The following is a 20,700-nucleotide window of genomic DNA, read 5'->3' as shown; positions in this document are numbered from 1 at the left end:
AGACGGACGCCAGTACCCGTCATTGTAATCCAAATTAGCCCAATATTGCCAAACCGTAGGAGGGGAGATCAAGAAAAGATCTGCCCATTTGGCGACCTCGCCAAGCGAGTGGATCTTAGTGGGTATGGCCAGCTTTAGCGACTTTTCAATCTGTCTTTTTTTTTTTTGATAGTTTAATAATTTGCCTTTCTCTTTCCAGCTTTCAAATAGGGGGTCGCTGACCCCGGCAGCCTAAAGTTATTGCTTTGTGAGGCTACAATTTTATTGTTATTGTCACTTTCTATTCAGTCCCTCTCCTATTCATATCCCCCCTCCTCCTCAGTCCCTCTCCTATTCATATCCCCCCTCCTCCTCAGTCCCTCCCCTATTCATACCCCCTCCTCCTCAGTCCCTCTCCTATTCATATCCCCCCTCCTCCTCAGTCCCTCCCCTATTCATACCCCCTCCTCCTCAGTCCCTCTCCTATTCATATCCCCCCTCCTCCTCAGTCCCTCTCCTATACATATCCCCCCTCCTCCTCAGTCCCTCTCCTATTCATATCCCCCCTCCTCCTCAGTCCCTCTCCTATACATATCCCCCCTCCTCCTCAGTCCCTCTCCTATTCATATCCCCCTCCTCCTCAGTCCCTCTCCTATTCATATCCCCCCTCCTCCTCAGTCCCTCTCCTATTCATATCCCCCCTCCTCCTCAGTCCCTCTCCTATTCATATCCCCCCTCCTCCTCAGTTCCTCCCCTAATTCATCCCGCCCCTCTCGCCCTCAGTCCTCTCCTATTCATATCCCCCCTCCTCAGTCCCTCTCTATTCATACCCCTCCTCCTCAGTCCCTCTCCTATTCATATCCCCCTCCTCCTCAGTCCCTCTCCTATTCATATCCCCTCCTCCTCAGTCCCTCTCCTATTCATATCCCCCTCCTCCTCAGTCCCTCTCCTATTCATACCCCCTCCTCCTCAGTCCCTCTCCTATTCATATCCCCCCTCCTCCTCAGTCCCTCTCCTATTCATACCCCCTCCTCCTCAGTCCCTCTCCTATCATATCCCCCTCCTCCTCAGTCCCTCTCCTATTCATATCCCCCTCCTCCTCAGTCCTCTCCTATTCATACCCCCTCCTCCTCAGTCCCTCTCCTATTCATATCCCCCCTCCTCCTCAGTCCCTCTCCTATTCATACCCCCCTCCTCCTCAGTCCCTCTCCTATTCATATCCCCCTCCTCCTCAGTCCCTCTCCTATTCATATCCCCCCTCCTCCTCAGTCCCTCTCCTATTCATATCCCCCCTCCTCCTCAGTCCCTCTCCTATTCATATCCCCCTCCTCCTCAGTCCCTCTCCTATTCATATCCCCTCCTCCTCAGTCCCTCTCCTATTCATATCCCCTCTCCTAATCATACCCCCCCTCTACTCCTCAGTCCCTCTCGTATTTATACCCCCTCTCGCCCTCAAGCCCCTCTCCCCACTGCCTGGTTTCTAGGGTAAACTGGGCCCTAACAACCAGGGCTAAATAATTAAAAAAAATAACAAAACCATAAAAAATGAAGACCAATAGGATTTTGTTAGAAGTGAACTATCCCTTTAAAAGCATGGCCAAAGTAGAAAACCAATATATACAGACATAGTAGAAAATGCATTTTATTTGTATGGAAAAAAAAAAAAAAAGCTACAGTAAGAGTTGTAAAAGATTTGTGAGTTTTTTTTTTTCCTTTATACTGCCCGTATGAAAAAAAAAAAAAAAATAGAAAAAAAAATTCAAACTGTGAAGAGCGACAAACGGATACATGTTTTTTTTTTTTTTCTACATAGCAGTGCAATTAGTTCACATTGCAATCAACTGGTGTCAAGTATGCAACAGAATCAACACAAAAGAAAGAAAAACAACTGGTTCCCTCTAGTGATCGTATTCGGAATTACAGTGCAAAGATCATTTACGTTTTTAAGAAATCTGCAGTCAATTTAAGGATAATCTACAGCCGGGTCTTAAAAAAAAAAAAAATAATGAAAGTTTTAAGACTAGTAGTTGTGTCTTGAGAATACTGTGCCTTTAAGAGGGGAAGAGGAAGGGGGAGGGGATCTAAAAATGAGTTTCCTTACAAAGGTAAATAAAATATATTTAGTCTATACAGTAAAAAAATACAAATTAAATAGTGAGCTAACAGAATGGAGTCTGAACACAGATTTACAAAAAAAAAAAAAAAAAATAAAACGCAGTATTACTCAAGTAAAAAAACAAATCTAGTCTTTAATGAGTGTTGGATGCTTTAATCCCTGCTGGCACATTCGTCATTGGCGCTGCCAGGGTTAAACCTCCATTTTGGATTTGATCAGCATTGGTGCAAAAAAAATTCAGGTATCTTAAAAACCGCAGGAAATGTCTTTTGCAAAGTATACGGGGAGTGAACGCAAAATACTCTTCTCAGATTGGGGGGGCTGCTTTTTGCTTCCGAGTAGCAATTTAAGTGTCTAAAAATCAAATGGGGAGGGGGGGTGGGGGTGGGTAGCCTCTGAAGGACTCGAACAATAAACTGTGCTCGGCCTCTTCTAATTTCCAAAAACCTAGAATTTACAGTACAACGGATTATACGAAATTAAATTTTTTTTTTTCACAAATTTACATTGCATATTTCTGAGTCCATTCTCTCGCTAGTCTGTTGTATCTGGGGGGGAAAAAAAACAGAAATTCAGGATTAAATAGGGAAATGAACATGAAAGGTTTATTTTGTGGAAATGCAACTAAAGAATGGGTAGAAATGCTGTATTTTATATATAGTAAACTGTCCTGCCCCAGAGGTTTGGCAGCCTTATAACAGTAATGATCTGTGGCCAGGGGCAGAACTAGGGGTAGGCATGAGCGGCACAAAGGGCATGGGGTACAGTGGTGGAGGGGGGCCCACTAGGCAAGCACCTCTTTCGTCTCCTACCCCTAAGTCCTGGATCAGCCTATTTAACTATTCCTTTGTCACCCTGGGGTAGTTTTGGTGGGGGGTGCCTTGGGAAGTCTCACTAAGCAGCACATTTGTCACAAAGACTTGGCTGTACAGGTATGGGATCCCTTATCCGGAAACCCATTATCCAGAAAGTTCCAAATTACAGAAAGGCCATCTCCCATTGACTCCGTTTTAGTCATACTATTCACATTTTTAAAATATAATTCCCTTTTCTCTGTAATAATAAAACAGTACCTGTACTTGATCCCAACTAAGATATAATTACCCCTTATTGGGGCAGAACAGCCCTATTGGGTTTATTTAATGGTTAAATGATTCCCTTTTCTCTGTAATAAAACAGTACCTGTACTTGATCCCAACTAAGATATAATTACCCCTTATTGGGGGCAGAACAGCCCTATTGGGTTTATTTAATGGTTAAATGATTCCCTTTTCTCTGTAATAATAAAACAGTTCCATGTAATTGATCCCAACTAAGATATAATTACCCCTTATTGGGGCAGAACAGTCTTATTGGGTTTATTTAATGGTTAAATGATTCCCTTTTCTCTGTAATAATAAAACAGTACCTGTACTTGATCCCAACTAAGATATAATTACCCCTTATTGGGGGCAAAACAGCCCTATTGGGTTTATTTAATGGTTAAATGATTCCCTTTTCTCTGTAATAAGAAAACAGTACCTGTACTTGATCCCAACTAAGATATAATTACCCCTTATTGGGGGCAAAAACAGCCCTATTGGGTTTATTTAATGGTTTAAATGATTCCCTTTTCTCTGTAATAAGAAAACAGTACCTGTACTTGATCCCAACTAAGATATAATTACCCCTTATTGGGGCAGAACAGCCCTATTGGGTTTATTTAATGGTTAAATGATTCCCTTTTCTCTGTAATAAAACAGTACCTGTACTTGATCCCAACTAAGATATAATTACCCCTTATTGGGGGCAGAACAGCCCTATTGGGTTTATTTAATGGTTAAATGATTCCCTTTTCTCTGTAATAATAAAACAGTTCCATGTAATTGATCCCAACTAAGATATAATTACCCCTTATTGGGGCAGAACAGTCTTATTGGGTTTATTTAATGGTTAAATGATTCCCTTTTCTCTGTAATAATAAAACAGTACCTGTACTTGATCCCAACTAAGATATAATTACCCCTTATTGGGGGCAGAACAGCCCTATTGGGTTTATTTAATGGTTAAATGATTCCCTTTTCTCTGTAATAATAAAACAGTACCTGTACTTGATCCCAACTAAGATATAATTACCCCTTATTGGGGGCAAAACAGCCCTATTGGGTTTATTTAATGGTTAAATGATTCCCTTTTCTCTGTAATAAGAAAACAGTACCTGTACTTGATCCCAACTAAGATATAATTACCCCTTATTGGGGGCAAAACAGCCCTATTGGGTTTATTTAATGGTTAAATGATTCCCTTTTCTCTGTAATAAGAAAACAGTACCTGTACTTGATCCCAACTAAGATATAATTACCCCTTATTGGGGCAGAACAGCCCTATTGGGTTTATTTAATGGTTAAATGATTCCCTTTTCTCTGTAATAATAACTAATAAAAACTAAGATAATTACCCCTTATTGGGGGCAGAATAAGCCTATTGGGTTTTTTTAATATTTAAATGATTTTTAGCAGACTTAGGTTATGGAGATCCAAATTACAGAAAGATCCCTTATCTGGACCCCAGGTCCCAAGCATTCTGGATAACAGGTCCCATACCTGTATGTCTGTTTATACTGCAAGTAACTCCCGCTGAGCCATATCCCCAACAGTCATTGCTGCCACCTCATGTTCCATAGTCAGACTCATGTTCTAAGCTAGGTTTGCTCCAAAAATTTATTTTTTTTACCCCCAAAAATGTTGTTTTATTTTGTACACCACTAATGGAATTAATGTGACTTATTACAGCAGTGGCTTCCTTTGTGCCATGTTCAACTTACAAGGCAGTTCCTTGATCTTGGCTTAAAAAAAGCTTGAACAGTGTGGCCACTGCCCTTACAACTGGTTGGGTGGCTTGGTTAGTTTAATATATATACTTCTGGCCCAGTCTATGCTTCCAAGGTGTATTTGGGCATCTTGGCGTTTTTGTACACTCATGCCATCCCCTGTATATAAGTATGGGAATGTATGGCAATCACTAGCATTCAGCACAGGTTCCTGCCATTTTTTTTTTTTTTTTGAGTGAGCTAGATAGGATAATGAATTTAGAAGACTGTTGGGCAGTAACCTAGAGCAGCCAATCATTAAAAGTAGTTTTTTTCAGCCAGCTTTAAGTTGAACATTGAAAGCAGTCATCTAATTGGTTTCCATGGGATACTGCCTATGTGCAAATGTGCCCAGTGTTTATAATCAAGTGTATATCAAATTACTTAATATTTTGAGTTAAAGGGTGAAGTCACTAAAGGCTGCCATACACGGGCCAATTCTACCTGCCAATATTGCTCCCTTAGAGCGAGTGGGCAACTTACTGGCCCGTGTATGAGCCCATTGATGCAGTCCCCGAATTGACAGACACCTATACCCATCGTTCTAATTTTATCGTTTGGCAATTAGCCCCATATCCCCCACCCGTAGGTGGGGATATCGAGGTTGCCAAGCGAGCGGATCTTAGCGTGTATGGCTACCTTTAGACATATAATTCCTATTCTACAGTATATATAAGGGTGCCTTCCCTCTATTTTGACCCATTAATAGTTGCTCCAATCTACACATTTGCTATTTGCTGGGGGGGGGGGCGAAGTAGGTTAAATTATACCAAGAGGGTAAATCATAAACATACTTACTTTTCCTTGTCTGACTTGTAGATTTGTGCAATATCTGGTACTAATGGATCATCTGGATTTGGATCACAAAGTAAGGAGCATATTGACAACAAAACTATAGAAAGAAACACAGAGTGCATATTTAGTACAGGGGCACACTAGCATGGAAGTATTACATGCCCCCTAGCATTATTCCCACGCTGCAGTAATACAGACATAAGGCCTAATTGGAACCCTGGATCATATTGCCATACACAGAGCTAAACCTGCTGCTATAACTGCTCACACACATGGCATACACTGTATCTACATTTCCTCTCTGCATACTGCCATTTCCATAGGAGAGGGAGTAGTTATAGTGCTTGCCTAGGCTCAGGAATGCATTTTAAATATTATATAATTTATTATATAAAGCAGTAATGCTTTAGAAGCAGGCTAAGGATTCTGAGGGCTGAACTCAGCGCCACCCACTAGAAACCTGCCACTTTGCTAACGAAACAATATCCTGCTAGTAAAGCCTAAATAGTAGATGACAATATTATATTTACACATTCTTACATGTTCCTGCCCTTCTCCCCTCATATCTGACCATTCTAATGAGATAAGGACAATGTACCTTTTGACACAGTCAGCGCTGGGGACCACTGTGACCTTAGGATGTCGAGACAAATACTTCCATTACTGTTTATGTTTGGGTGATAGATTTTTGTTGTGAATGCAACCTGCACATACACAATAAAATAAATGATCATTATAGACAGACAAGTTAAAGCAGTACAATAAACACATATACACAAGAGGCACACATATACACATTGTAGAATCCTTGACCTACTCTAAATATATCGCTATTTAGGATACAAAGGGTCTACAAATCCATAGTATTACTAAAACCTTCATTTAGAATGTTCTAAAGCGTCTAAGCTAACCAATTTCCATTCCATTATCTTGAATAAGAGACAGTACAGATACCCAGGGTCCCAGATTGAGCCAGCGGCACACAGGGAAGAAACCAGTTGGGTCCCACAGCGAGTTCCACTAGGAAGCATCGGCCTTCCACCTCGGACCTCCCTCCCCTGATAGCGCCTAGATAACTTTATTTTGTAATGAATATAACTAAGGTTTGGGTGTCCCTCCACTTGGTTAAAATGCTGGCCTAAAATATCTAGAATAGACTAGAGACATTAGCAGTTGTAGACTGCTGATAACAGGCTTTCTGCTCAAAAATGCTCTTTCTAGAGCTGCTTGGTCAGCAAGGCTAGGGTTAAGTGCAACCTGCATAGTCAGTTACCCTAGGACTGGTGATGCAGCAGTTCTGAAATAGCTGCTAAGGCAAAAGAGTCTAAAAAGCAATTACATTCATTTTCTATTCGGCCATTCGTTGGTGAAACAAAGAAAGTGGATATGTTAAGTGCTGAGTCAATGTGCTAAGGCTCTACAAATAAAAGGATAATAAACTAATAATAAAGTTCAGCTTTTCGGATAATTACCTTTGGTGGTTTGAATGGATAGTCTGTTGGGAAGTGAATTGTGAGGAAAAAGACGCCCCCTTGATATGGGCTGTCAGTCTGAAAAAACATATATACAAAGTTATTCTCTATAACGGCCACTGTCCAAGCTGGGGGGTGTATGTAGAATGTGGCCACTGTCCTAGAGGCACACCAATCAAAATCCAACCCTGTGCAAGGTTCTGATATACTGGGGCTCATTCATAAACAGTTACCAATTATCTGATTGGATGGTATAGGTTACTGCACTGGGCAAGTTGGCCCATGGTTTCCAACAGGGTCTTGCACCGCCCCACAATATTGGCACAAGATAAGATAAATAAATGGCACAAAACAAGTGGACTCTCTTCATTTACATTCATACAATACAAAATTATTGGAGTATTTCTATGACAAGTGTATTGGGTGAGTATTGTAGAGTCAGTAGTAATTTGGGGAAAGGTGTTATTAGCCTTAGTGCAATGGACACCCCTGCAGTAGACCAATCAGATATTATTGCCCACTGCTTCCTACAGTAGCACGAGTGTTAGATACTTACAGGTCCCATTATGGTTGCTTGCCAGTGGAACACTGAAATGAGAGGACATGGCGTAAGGAACAATTTAGAGACAAGGGACTGTAAGAAACCAGTTATATTCTCTTTAACTTACAGTCATCTCCTACTGGGCCAGCAGAGCACTGAGCCGGAGGGTCACGTTGCAAATCATTCAGTTCCTGAAAAAGATTAAAAAATACAATTACCCCCATGAAATTAAATGCAGTGATGTCAAACAGGGATCGGTTACTACTTCTATATAGTCACACAAAAGGACAACAGTAATGGGTAAATGTAAAGGGCCCCATCATACAAAAATTGTTTCCCTCACCAGAGGTGCCAGCTAACAAAGCCCACACTCAGGGGGAAACTTTTAAGGCAACAGGTGTTCTGTAGTCATCATTTATACCCTAAATGGGACTAAGGCTAAAGGTGGCCATACACTATAAAGATGCAGATCTTCTCCCAATATGCCCGCCCAAAGTGGTGTGATATCCTAGGGCCAGGATCCCCAACCTTTTACACCTGTGAGCCACAGTCAAATGGAAAATGTGTTGGTGAGCAACAAAAGCATGGAAAAAAGTTTTATTTGGCTATCTGGTAGCCTCTATGTGCACTGGCAGCCTACAGAAGGCTCTGTTTGGCTGAGGAATTTAAAAATGGCACCTGCTTTGAGGCCACTGGGAGCAACATCCAAGGAGTTGGTAAGCAACATGTTGCTCGCGAGCCACTGGTTGGGGATCACTGTCCTAGGGCCAAATGACAGAATTAAACTGGCGGGCACAGGCTTCCTTGGACCGAATCAATGATCCAACACGGTCCCCAATCTGGCTGATAATCAAACCTGCCCAATTTTAGGCCAGATCTCAGGGGTGCCCATACATGGGCAGATAAGTTGCTGAATCGGTCTAAGGGAACCAAATCGTCAGCTAAAATCTGCCCGTTAATGGCCAACTTAAGTCTAGATGGTAAGAACCTGGCGGTACTGTGGGTAAATGAGCGTAGCTGTAATGCAATGCCAGGCAGCAATGAGTTAATGCCCTATATTAAATGGGGAATAAAGATTAACTCTGTGCCTGGAGCAGCTGTAATGGCAGATACATCGGATAGCATTGAGAAAGGGTTGGATTCCATCTTAGCAAGTGAGAAAATACAGGGTTACTACAACTCAAAGCTGACCCAGGGGCTTGCCCCATTGCCTTCTTGTGAGTTGGGAAGGAATTTTGCAGACAGATTTTTTTTTATTTTTTGCCTCTGTACACGTCTTTATTTAACCTCAGTTACTATGTATGTATCTTTGTTGGCTTAAAAAAAAAAAAAACGAATCTGTTAGTGGGTGGAAGAGGGAAGGTTCTGCCCCAAATAGTGAATAGCTTTATGTGAGCAGGCAATTATCCCACAGAATGCTGATGCATGTTAAGCACTTAAAATGCAATTTGCCCGATAAATCAGTTTATAGAAGCGGAGGACAGCCCTGCAACAGGAGTATAATTATTCACATACTCACGTTTGTACAACAGTAACAGCACAAGTATTGAAATGCGAGGGGCAAATTTTGGAAAACCCTGAACCTGCGGCCCACTGCAGGACAGTGCCATGAGTGATTCACAAATGTGGCTAGAATAACCCCCGCCAAGATACTTCCTTGTTTCCATAGCAACCAGTCTTATCACTGCTGTCTTGTTCTGTCTTGTAGCAGAGTGATAAGAACTAATTACTGACTGATTGCTACTGGTGCAATTTAGCCCCTATTACAGGAGTAGGATCTATTATTCAGAAACCAGTTATCCAGAAAGTTCTCCCACAATGTTAAAATGATTATTTACATAACTGAAGCTATGTAGATCCAAATTAAAGGAATACTGTCATGAGAAAATGTTTTTTTTCCCAAACCCCATCAGTTAATAGAGCTTCTCCAGCAGAATCCTGCATTGTAATCTGTTTTTCAAATTTCAAAATGTAATTTTAAAATTTCCCCTGGGGCTAGCCATATTCTTCATTTCCCAGGGTGCCACAGCCATGTGACCTGTGCTCTGATAAACTTCAGTCACACTTTACTGCTGCGCTGCAAGTTGGAGTGATATCCCCCCCTCCCCCCCAGCAGCCGATCAGCAGAACAATGGGAAGGGAGCAAGATAGCAGCTCCCAGTAGGTATCAGAATAGCACTCAATAGTAAGAAATCCAAGTCCGGCTTGGGACTCCTCCAGTTACATGGGAGTAGGAGAAACAATAGGTTAGCTGAAAGCAGTTCTAATGTGTAGCACTGGCTGAAAGCTCAGACTCAGGCACAATGCACTGAGATGGCGCCTACACACCAATATTACAGCTACAAATACATTTGTTGGTTCAAGAATAAAAGTTTAAATGGCAGAGGGAATTATTTGCTATGTAAACAGTGTCATTTAGAAATAAAAAGTACCCCATAAACATCATGGCAGTATCCCTTTAAGGACAGTATTCCTTTATCAGGAAACCCCAGGTGCCGAGCATTCTGGATAACGGGTCCCATACCTGCACATATATAAACAATATTTCCATACACTAGTTATACTTTACATTTTCTGACAGCCTGGCATTATTATTTTAAAGCATATCTACGTTCCCGAGTCTCAAGTTCTGCATCCCTAGGATTCGACGAGAGAACCCGACATGGTTGTCACTTCCTCACATCTACACAATGAGGCGAGAAAAAGCCTATTAGCGAGTTCACACCTCGTAGCTACCATGGGAAGAGTGAAAATATATTCAGTGCGGCGGCGGCTGAACGGATGGGGAGAGGAACATCAGCAAATCTAAAATACTCTGCAGCTCTGTATATTACACACACTGGTGCATAAAGACACTGCAACTGGCCAAGTAGAGTTTATTTTGGGATGGTTATAGTCAGGGGTTCGTGCACAGGCAGTTGGGGCTGCTGAATGCTGGGAATCTGCCCAGTGCATAGGCAGCTTAAAGGAACAGTAACACCAAAAAATGAAAGTGTATAAAAGTAATTACAATATAATATACTGTTACCCTGGCACTGGGGTGTTTGCTTCTGTAACCCTACTATAGTTTATATAAACATAGCTGTAGTGTAGCCCCGGGGGCAGCCATTCAAAGAAGAGAAGGCACAGGTAAGGTTACTTAGCAGATAACAGATACAATTGAATTATACCTTATTAAGCTTATAAGCAAGTATGTTGCAGGTAAAACTTAGTCCCTTTGCTCAGTACTAATCTTAAATTACTTATATAGGTCAGTGTAGGACTGGCCAGAAGGGATGACTTTGACGTAGTTGGCCAGCTTGAAGTATATTGCAATGTACGGACAAACAATCCCTCTTTTGGGTCTGGGGGGGGGGGGCATTTCTTAGTAGCTGAATGCACAGAAATGTCTTAATGTCCTATTTCTACATATTGATAATGGGGGAGTGATCTTTTGCGGTTGTTTACAATTGAATTATAGTCTACACACTCTAGAGCTTATCTGGTATCGGCTATGTAACCTTTGCCTTTTTTCCTTTTTCCAGCTTGAATGGCTGCCCCCGCCAACACCCCAGTTGTACCAGTGCAGGGAAACACAACATTATATTTAATAGTGCTACTGTTCCTTTAAGGCTAAAGGTACAAAGCCACCCATTGCCAGATACTATGCCAATTCCTGCTATATAATTATTGGTTAGATTAGCCCAATGAGACAAGGAGATAGGGCAAAGTTCATTCATTCTAATAGTCCCTGATTATGGAGTCCGGCCCATCAGTAGGGAGTGAGAGGCCCTGGCTGACAGTTTGATGCTAAAAACCTGCTTTGGCACAGTCTGTGCGGGTATCGCTTACAGCAGCACCCAAGGTTATCTACTGACTCTAACTGCACAGTCTTTCATTTCCTCCAAGGCTTTGACTTAATAGCATACGCTTTATCTCTACTTTAAAATTCTGCACAGTCTGCAAGCTGTGGGGGCTGAGAGGAAAAAGGTGCAATAAAGACAAAGTGCCCTTACTTATAAATAAGCCTGAGCTGCAGAAGTTTCTCATGGGACAGCGAGAACTTAATTCTTTAATAAAACCCAGTATGGAGTAGTTTCCTTTGTCCTGCTAAGCTTTCTTATCTCAGTCACTCCTGTTAAAGGAGAATTACGGGAAGGCCATCTCTTTTAGACTCCATTTTAATCTAGTAATTAAAATTTAAAAAATGATTCCCTTTTCTCTGTAATAATAAAACAGTACCTGTACTTGATCCCAACTAAGATATAATTACCCCTTATTGGGGGCAGAACAGCCCTATTGGGTTTATTTCAATGGTTAAATGATTCCCATTTCTCTGTAATAATAAAACAGTACCTGTACTTGATCCCAACTAAGATATAATTACCCCTTATTGGGGCAGAACAGCCCTATTGGGTTTATTTCATGGTTAAATGATTCCCTTTTCTCTGTAATAATAAAACAGTACCTGTACTTGATCCCAACTAAGATATAATTACCCCTTATTGGGGCAGAACAGCCCTATTGGGTTTATTTAATGGTTAAATGATTCCCTTTTCTCTGTAATAAAACAGTACCTGTACTTGATCCCAACTAAGATATAATTACCCCTTATTGGGGCAGAACAGCCCTATTGGGTTTATTTCATGGTTAAATGATTCCCTTTTCTCTGTAATAATAAAACAGTACCTGTACTTGATCCCAACTAAGATATAATTACCCCTTATTGGGGGCAGAACAGCCCTATTGGGTTTATTAATGGTTAAATGATTCCCTTTTCTCTGTAATAATAAAACAGTACCTGTACTTGATCCCAACTAAGATATAATTACCCCTTATTGGGGGCAGAACAGCCCTATTGGGTTTATTTAATGGTTAAATGATTCCCTTTTCTCTGTAATAATAAAACAGTACCTGTACTTGATCCCAACTAAGATATAATTACCCCTTATTGGGGGCAGAACAGCCCTATTGGGTTTAATTAATGTTTGCTCAATTTATGTTGCACTTTTAAAAACGCAGATTTGAGTGTAAATACGCTAATAAAACCACACATGGCTAATTATATGTGTTCCTCAGCCTGTTGTCTTCTTTTCCCAATATGAATTCAGATTTTTCTCATTTACACTATTGCACGTTTGTAATGATGCAAATGTGTGTTGTAATTTCCACAGACGTAATGACGCAATAGGTCTGTGCGCGTCATTTCTACAATGCCAGTCCCTTTCCTTCATAGTGCCATGTGCTCTCTACACTTTCTGTATCAGAAAAAAAAACTCTTGAAGACAGACATCTCGGAAGAATTTTAGTAAACTTTTGCAAAAAAAAAAAAAAAAAGTGAAAATAAAATTTAAATGCAAAATGTAGCCGGACTAATCGTCAAAATGTCACTAGCATACCACGACGCAAATACGTATATGCACAATCCCTCTCGTGAGAGTTTGCCCGGCATATTGAAGAGTTCAACGGTATGGTGTTTCCTTGACGTATTGGCGTTTCTGCTATAAAAAACAAAAACCCACAAACACTGGCGTCATGTTTCCGTATCCCCTTTACTGCAATGTGATCCCATTAGCGCAATATGACCTGCCCAAGGTGGGCACACAGGGGGAAAGATTGGCTCCTTTGACGACCTCTCCAAATGAGAGAATCTTACCGTGTATGGCCACATTCATAGTCCTGCTATAGGAACTAAAGGAAACACTGCTGACTGAAGAAGCAAGGTCCATATTGGCTAAACGGTACAGAATGATGACTTCTTCTGACTTCCTTTGACTACCTTGCCCAATGCAGCAGCACAGGGGTTACAGGCGTACATACCTAAACATCATTATATATATATATACACACATATCTATCTGGATGTCAGCACAGGGAAAGCAGTGATACTTTCTATACCAAACCAGATCTAGTTAGTCAGGTTTTACAATGACAATATCTGCAATTTCAATCTGTCAGCAGTCAGGTCGTAGTGCTGGCATGCAGGCCTATGGCAGTTACACAATGCAATCTGACAGTCACAAATCCCAAACAAACATACATGGCTGGGTGAGTTGTGCCAGTGGAGATGCTTTAAAGTGATCTCCACATACGAACGTTCCAATGCAAGTATAGGATCTATTATCCAGAATGCTTGGGACCAGCGGTTTTCTTTATGAGGAATCACCATTCCTTAAATGTGGCCATACATGGGCTGATTCTAGCTGCCGATATTGGTCCCTTAGACCGATTCGGCAGCTTATTGGCCCGTGGCACTACCGACGGGCCTGCCCAACCGATATCTGGCCTGAAATCGGGCAGATCTCGATCAGGCAGGTTTGAAAATTAGTCGGATCAGGGACTGCATCGGCTCGTTGATGTGGTCCCTGAACAGATGGATGTCTATACCAGTCATTCTAATTCGACCGAACCGATCGAATTAGCCCGATATTGCCCACCCATAGGTGGGGATATCGGGAGAAGATACGCTCGCTTGGCGACCTCTCCAACTCTCCAAGTGAGTGGATCTTAGCGTGTATGGCCACCTTAAGTCTACCAAAAAAAAAACCCCATAAAACAATGGGATCTGTGACACTTAAGGTGGCCATACACGGACCGATTTTTTACTTACAAACGACCGATTCCCGAACGATCCGATGCTATCGTTAAGTTATCGTATAGTTGGTGGTGTACGAACGATCGTCGGCCCACTAAACGAGCCGACATTATCGTCCCCAAAATCGATCGGCCAGGTTTAAAAATTTTGGTCGTTTAACGATAAAATCTGCCAGTTGGTGTGAGTGTCAGACATTTGTCTTTCAACGATTGTTCTCTGCGCATGTCACGATTGCCAGCAGCGGAAGTCAACGACATTCGATCGTACGTAGATGTACGATCGTAGGTATTTTACGATAATGATGCGACGAAATCTTTCCCGAATTATCGTTGCCCGTGGATGGCATATCGTATGGGAACTCGATCGCCATACGATCGTTTGTCGATGTAATCGTTCATCGCACAACGAGCGAAATTGCCTTGTGTATGGCCACCTTTAGTTACCATCAAGTACAAGGTACTGCTACGTGATTACAGAGAAATCATAAGATAACTTATCTTTCTCTTGGTTGCTAGGTTAAGTGGTATCCTAGCTACCAGATAAAGTTTAAACACCAAAAATGAATAAAAGGCTGGAGGCCAAATACAAAGAAATATATACTTGGTGGTGTGTCACCAAGAATCCCTTTACTTGAGGGCTAGGCACTTACATTACAGTAGAGAAAGTCAATACGGAAGTAAAACCATTTAAACATTTGCCCATAACAGAATGTAACCTTTGCACCCCCTCCCAAAAAAAAAAAATTGTTTTGTGTTTAGTAATGCTGAAAAGAGTGGAAAAATGAATTTCTTTGAAATCAGTCATGTTTGTGCCTGTAGAACAGAATTAAATCACGTGATTTTGTGTTTAGAGAGAGAATTTGTTATTATTTACATTTGCTGTGCGACGAGGAACAGTTGTAGAGTTGCTTAGAATCGCCCCATTTTTAACAAATGGAATGTCTAATTAAAGGTAAACTTCCCCTTTAAGTAAGTGTAAGTCCCCAGGATGTGTGAGGGCAAGGTGTTCAAGTATATGGAAGCACATTGTATTAGGGTATCAGGGGGTACATGGGGGCAGCGTGTTAGGGTATCGGGGGGGTACATGAGGGCAGCGTGTTATGGTGGCCATACACGGGCCGATTATAGCTGCCGATATCGGTCCCTTGGACAGATTCGGCAGCTTGTCGGCCTGTGTAGGAACACAAACAACGAGGCTGCCCGACCGACAACTGGCCTGAAATTGGGCAGATATCGATCAGGCAGGTTAAAAAATTTAGTCAGATCGGGGACCGCATCGGCTCGTTGATGCGGTCCCCGAACTGACTGCGCCTATTACTGGTGTTCTAATTCGACTGTTGGGCCCGAGGGCCAAACGACCGGATTAGCCTAAATTCACCCAATACTGCCCACCCGTAGGTGGGGATATCTGGAGAAGATCTGTTCGCTTGACAACCTCGCCAACATGTATGGCCACCTTTAGGGTATCAGGGGGGTACATGAGGGCAGTGAGTCAGGGTATCAGGGGGGTACATGAGGGAGTGAGTCAGGGTATCTGGGGGGTACATGAGGGCAGTGAGTCAGGGTATCTGGGGGGTACATGAGGGCAGTGAGTCAGGCGTAATCTGGGGGGTAGCATGAGGGCAGTGAGTCAGGGTATCTGGGGGTACATGAGGGCAGTGGAGTCAGGGTATCTGGGGGGGTACATGAGGGCAGTGAGTCAGGGTATCTGGGGGGTACATGAGGGCAGTGAGTCAGGGTATCTGGGGGGTACATGAGGGCAGTGAGTCAGGGTATCTGGGGGGTACATGAGGGCAGTGAGTCAGGGTATCTGGGGGGTAGCATGAGGGCAGTGAGTCAGGGTATCTGGGGGGTACATGAGGGCAGTGAGTCAGGGTATCTGGGGGGTACATGAGGGCAGTGAGTCAGGGTATCTGGGGGGTACATGAGGGCAGTGAGTCAGGGTATCTGGGGGGTACATGAGGGCAGTGAGTCAGGGTATCTGGGGGGTACATGAGGGCAGTGAGTCAGGGTATCTGGGGGGTACATGAGGGCAGTGAGTCAGGGTATCTGGGGGGTACATGAGGGCAGTGAGTCAGGGTATCTGGGGGGTACATGAGGGCAGTGAGTCAGGGTATCTGGGGGGTACATGAGGGCAAGTGAGTCAGGGTATCTGGGGGGTACATGAGGGCAGTGAGTCAGGGTATCTGGGGGGTACATGAGGGCAGTGAGTCAGGGTATCTGGGGGGTACATGAGGGCAGTGAGTCAGGGTATCTGGGGGGTACATGAGGGCAGTGAGTCAGGGTATCTGGGGGGTACATGAGGGCAGTGAGTCAGGGTATCTGGGGGGTACATGAGGGCAGTGAGTCAGGGTATCTGGGGGGTACATGAGGGCAGTGAGTCAGGGTATCTGGGGGGTACATGAGGGCAGTGAGTCAGGGTATCTGGGGGGTACATGAAGGGCAGTGAGTCAGGGTATCTGGGGGGTACATGAGGGCAGTGAGTCAGGGTATCTGGGGGGTACATGAGGGCCAGTGAGTCAGGGTATCTGGGGGGTACATGAGGGCAGTGAGTCAGGGTATCGGGGGGTACATGAGGGCAGTGAGTCAGGGTATCTGGGGGGTACATGAGGGCAGTGAGTCAGGGTATCTGGGGGGTACATGAGGGCAGTGAGTCAGGGTATCTGGGGGTACATGAGGGCAGTGAGTCAGGGTATCTGGGGGGTACATGAGGGCAGTGAGTCAGGGTATCTGGGGGGTACATGAGGGCAGTTGAGTCAGGGTATCTGGGGGGTACATGAGGGCAGTGTGTCAGGGTATCTGGGGGGTAACATAGAGGGCAGTGTGTCAGGGGTATCAGGGGGGTACATGAGGGCAGTGTGTTAGGGTATCAGGGGGTACAGAGGGCAGTGAGTTGGATCGGGGGTACATGAGGGCACTGAGTTGGGGTATCCGGGGGGTACATGAGGGCAGCTGAGTTAGGGTATCGGGGGGTACATGAGGGCAGTGAGTCAGGGTATCGGGGGGTACATGAGGGCAGTGTGTCAGGGTATCTGGGGGGTACATGAGGGCAGTGTGTAGGGGTAATCCGGGGGTACATGAGGGCAGTGTGCTAGGGGTATCAGGGGGTACATGAGGGCAGTGTGCTAGGGGTATCAGGGGGGTACATGAGGGCAGTGTGCTAGGGTAATCAGGGGGTACATGAGGGCAGTGTGCTAGGGGTATCAGGGGGTACATGAGGGCAGTGTGCTAGGGGTATCAGGGGGGTACATGAGGGCAGTGTGCTAGGGGTATCAGGGGGTACATGAGGGCAGTGTGCTAGGGGTATCAGGGGGAACATGAGGGCAGTGAGCTAGGGTATCAGGGAGGGTACATGAGGGCAGTGTGCTAGGGGTATCAGGGGGTACATGAGGGCAGTGAGTCAGGGTATCAGGGGGTACATGAGGGCAGTGGGTCAGGGTATCAGGGTACATGAGGGCAGTGTGCTAGGGGTATCAGGGGTACATGAGGGCAGTGAGCTAGGGGTATCAGGGGGTACATGAGGGCAAGTGAGCCTAGGGGTATCAGGGGGTACATGAGGGCAAGTGTGCTAGGGGTATCAGGGGGTACATGAGGGCAGTGAGTTAGGGGTATCAGGGGGTACATGAGGGCAGTGTGCTAGGGGTATCAGGGGGTACATGAGGGCAGTGAGTTAGGGTATCAGGGGGGTACATGAGGGCAGTGTGCTAGGGGTATCAGGGGGTACATGAGGGCAGTGAGTTAGGGTATCAGGGGGGTACATGAGGGCAGTGTGCTAGGGGTATCAGGGGGTACATGAGGGCAGTGTGCTAGGGGTATCAGGGGGTACAGAGGCAATTTGCTTCTTTAATGAGACACAGGGCTGAAGCCAAGGAGCTGACAGTAAGTGGCCAGTGAAATTAGCAGTGGCCAGTGCAGGGGGAGGGATTGAGCAGATGGGCCTCCCATCAGATGCAGAACAACTCCCTGCACCTTTGACAGTCGGGGACTGATATGGATTAGCCCTGATATAAAGTGTAAGTGGCTGGGAAGGGGAACCCTCCATAACCGTGTGGGTGGGGGCAGCACTGGCAGGTCTGTACAAGGGAAGCTTTAGGGCCACACTAGGCTCACACTGAGTGACAGGCTGGGCCCTCACAGCACCCATTCCCTATATGTTGGGCCACAGCTGCCAAGGGATTGGGGAGTAGTAGTGTTACCCACAATAGAACAGAGCCATGTCGGGATCACACTACGATGCCTCGGCCCCAGCCAACAGACATGTCAGAACTGAGGGAGGGGGAAGATGCTTGGATGGCGGCCTCATTGTCCGACGCGCTTACCTTCTGTATTCTCTTCAGCGCCATGGGGCGGCAGGGCTCCGAGGGTCGGGGATGAGGAGAGGGTAGAGGGCCGGAGCCGAGGCTGTGCGGGAATGCGTCTGTACGTGCGGCTTCTCGCCGAGTCACTGCGGCAGCTAGAGAGCGAACAGGAAACGGATACCCAGCCTGACTCACTCTGGGCGGGACCGAACACGAGGGGCGGAGCCACGGCTGCTTCAGCTTCCGCTTTAATGGGAGGGGGCGGGGCGTTAGGAAGCAGAGCATGTCGGGAAGTGTAGTCTCTAGTGTCCGTCTAGCGTAACATTCCGTCATTGCCAGGGTTGCCAGGTTGGCGGGTTTTCCGCCAAATTGGGCTACTAATTTAAAGCCCAGGCGGATTTCCAAAGTACAAACCCACTAAGGTACAAATTTGGGCTAGTTTTTGTTTGGAGCCTTGGTTTGTAGTTTTGAAATTAGCCGAAGGTTTTTTCTTCTGACACGCCTATCCCAGTGCATGCTGGGTAATGTAGTTTGTAGCTTACATTTAGCCTCTAGCTAAGATTAAGATAAAACTACAATACCCAGCATGCAATCATAGACAGAAGCTCCCCTTTCTATTCCTCTTTGCTGAACCTGAAGCAGCAAAACAACTATAAGCTGTAGGGACTGGGCACAGAGGGCAGGGAAACCTCAGTCATCCCAGTAACATTTTTTTCATTGCGCATATTGGGCTATTATTGGGCTACTTTCAAAATGCTTTTGGCTAGTTTTGGGCTATTTTAGGACTGACTTTGGCTGGTTTGTAAATATAAATCTGGCAACCCTGCCCACCGACCTGTTAGGGAGGGAGGCCTTTAAAATGCGACTTTCACTTCTTGTCTTTGTATAGGATGTGAGGTTGCCCAGTTCTCCTGCTATAATGGGCTTTTACTTAACGCTTCAGTCTGGGATTCCAGCAGCTGACTGGTTGCTAGGGAACAGTTCATCCTAGCAACCTGGAAGTGGGTTGAATGAGAAACTGGAAGAATAAGAGGAGCTGAATAGAAAGACAAGCAATAAAAAGCAATGACAATAACGTTTTACTCTTGTATGCCTTGTTCATGCATTAAAGAGACCTTGTTTGCCTAAAACTTGCCATAGCATTAAAAGGAAAATACCCCCACCCCAACACACAAAGGTTTCCTGGGGGAGCCAGGACACAGGATGTCATGTGACCTAACATGGCGGCACCCAAGCCCAGTGAGCTGCTCCAATTTCTCAAGCCAGATACTGGGCAAAGGGGGAGTTGATACCGGAGCATTTAACATAGTTGGTGGGGCAGACGTTTGCCCTTTTTGGCCACCCCTGCACTGGGCCAAATGGGGCTGATATGAAGATTTGAGAAGGTTTGGGCAGAACTTAGTGAACATAAATTGATCCTGAGAATTTATTTTCTGTGTGTATTATTGGTTTCCTTTCCAGTAGACCCACAGTTTAAAGGGAAATCAGTTCCTCTGCTGCCAGGTGAAGGAATACATAGCAATGCATGGGGGCAGGAACTGCCTACCTGAAGGTATTGCTATGGCAGTAAGTACCTGCAGTCCTAACCTTACTGCCAGGCCTGGACTGGCAATCTGTGGATTGAGGCAAATGCCAGAGGGGCTGTAAGATGCCATAGACAGTCACTATTTATTGGGCTGGTTGGGGAGCTGTTTGAATCCCAGTCCAGACCTGCTTACTGCTCTATTCACTCTGCCGGTCATGTTATCCCCCACCCCAATATGTGCGGGCAACTAGATAAAGAAATGCCTAAAGGGATTGCGAATGTAAAATCCTGCTTCAGGTCGAACTACAACTCCCAACACCACCTGAGCAACGAAAGATACTCTACTATTTTGCCATATAATTCTGCTTTCCCTAATCTTCCTAGACAGGACTACTGCACTTTAGGAGCCAGGGCAGTCTCTTGGAGCAGCACCACCATAAACATAATTCTGCTGTCTAAATACCAGTTTTGGAATGAACTCCACCCCTACAATTAGGGGCAAATTGGGAAAGTGTTTGTGGCTCGCAGTGCCTCTCTGTAAGCCCCAGTGCCA

General features: G+C 44.6%; 1 protein-coding gene across 1 annotated transcript; it reads right to left on the bottom strand.

The window, feature by feature from the left end:
* Nucleotides 1–1,605: 1,605 nt before the first annotated feature.
* ube2d1 (ubiquitin conjugating enzyme E2 D1) lies at nucleotides 1,606–18,777 on the bottom strand. The gene is given in 7 exon segments (NM_001079423.1): nucleotides 1,606–2,643; nucleotides 5,742–5,835; nucleotides 6,337–6,442; nucleotides 7,211–7,288; nucleotides 7,767–7,798; nucleotides 7,879–7,942; nucleotides 18,644–18,777. Coding segments are annotated over 7 exon segments (444 nt in total). The 5' UTR covers nucleotides 18,668–18,777; the 3' UTR covers nucleotides 1,606–2,597.
* Nucleotides 18,778–20,700: the final 1,923 nt, after the last annotated feature.

Source organism: Xenopus tropicalis, chromosome 7, assembly GCF_000004195.4.
Source record: "Xenopus tropicalis strain Nigerian chromosome 7, UCB_Xtro_10.0, whole genome shotgun sequence".
Classification (NCBI taxonomy): Eukaryota; Metazoa; Chordata; class Amphibia; order Anura; family Pipidae; genus Xenopus; species Xenopus tropicalis.
Note: the sequence above shows the minus strand (reverse complement) of the source record. Positions and strands in the feature narration are given on the sequence as shown.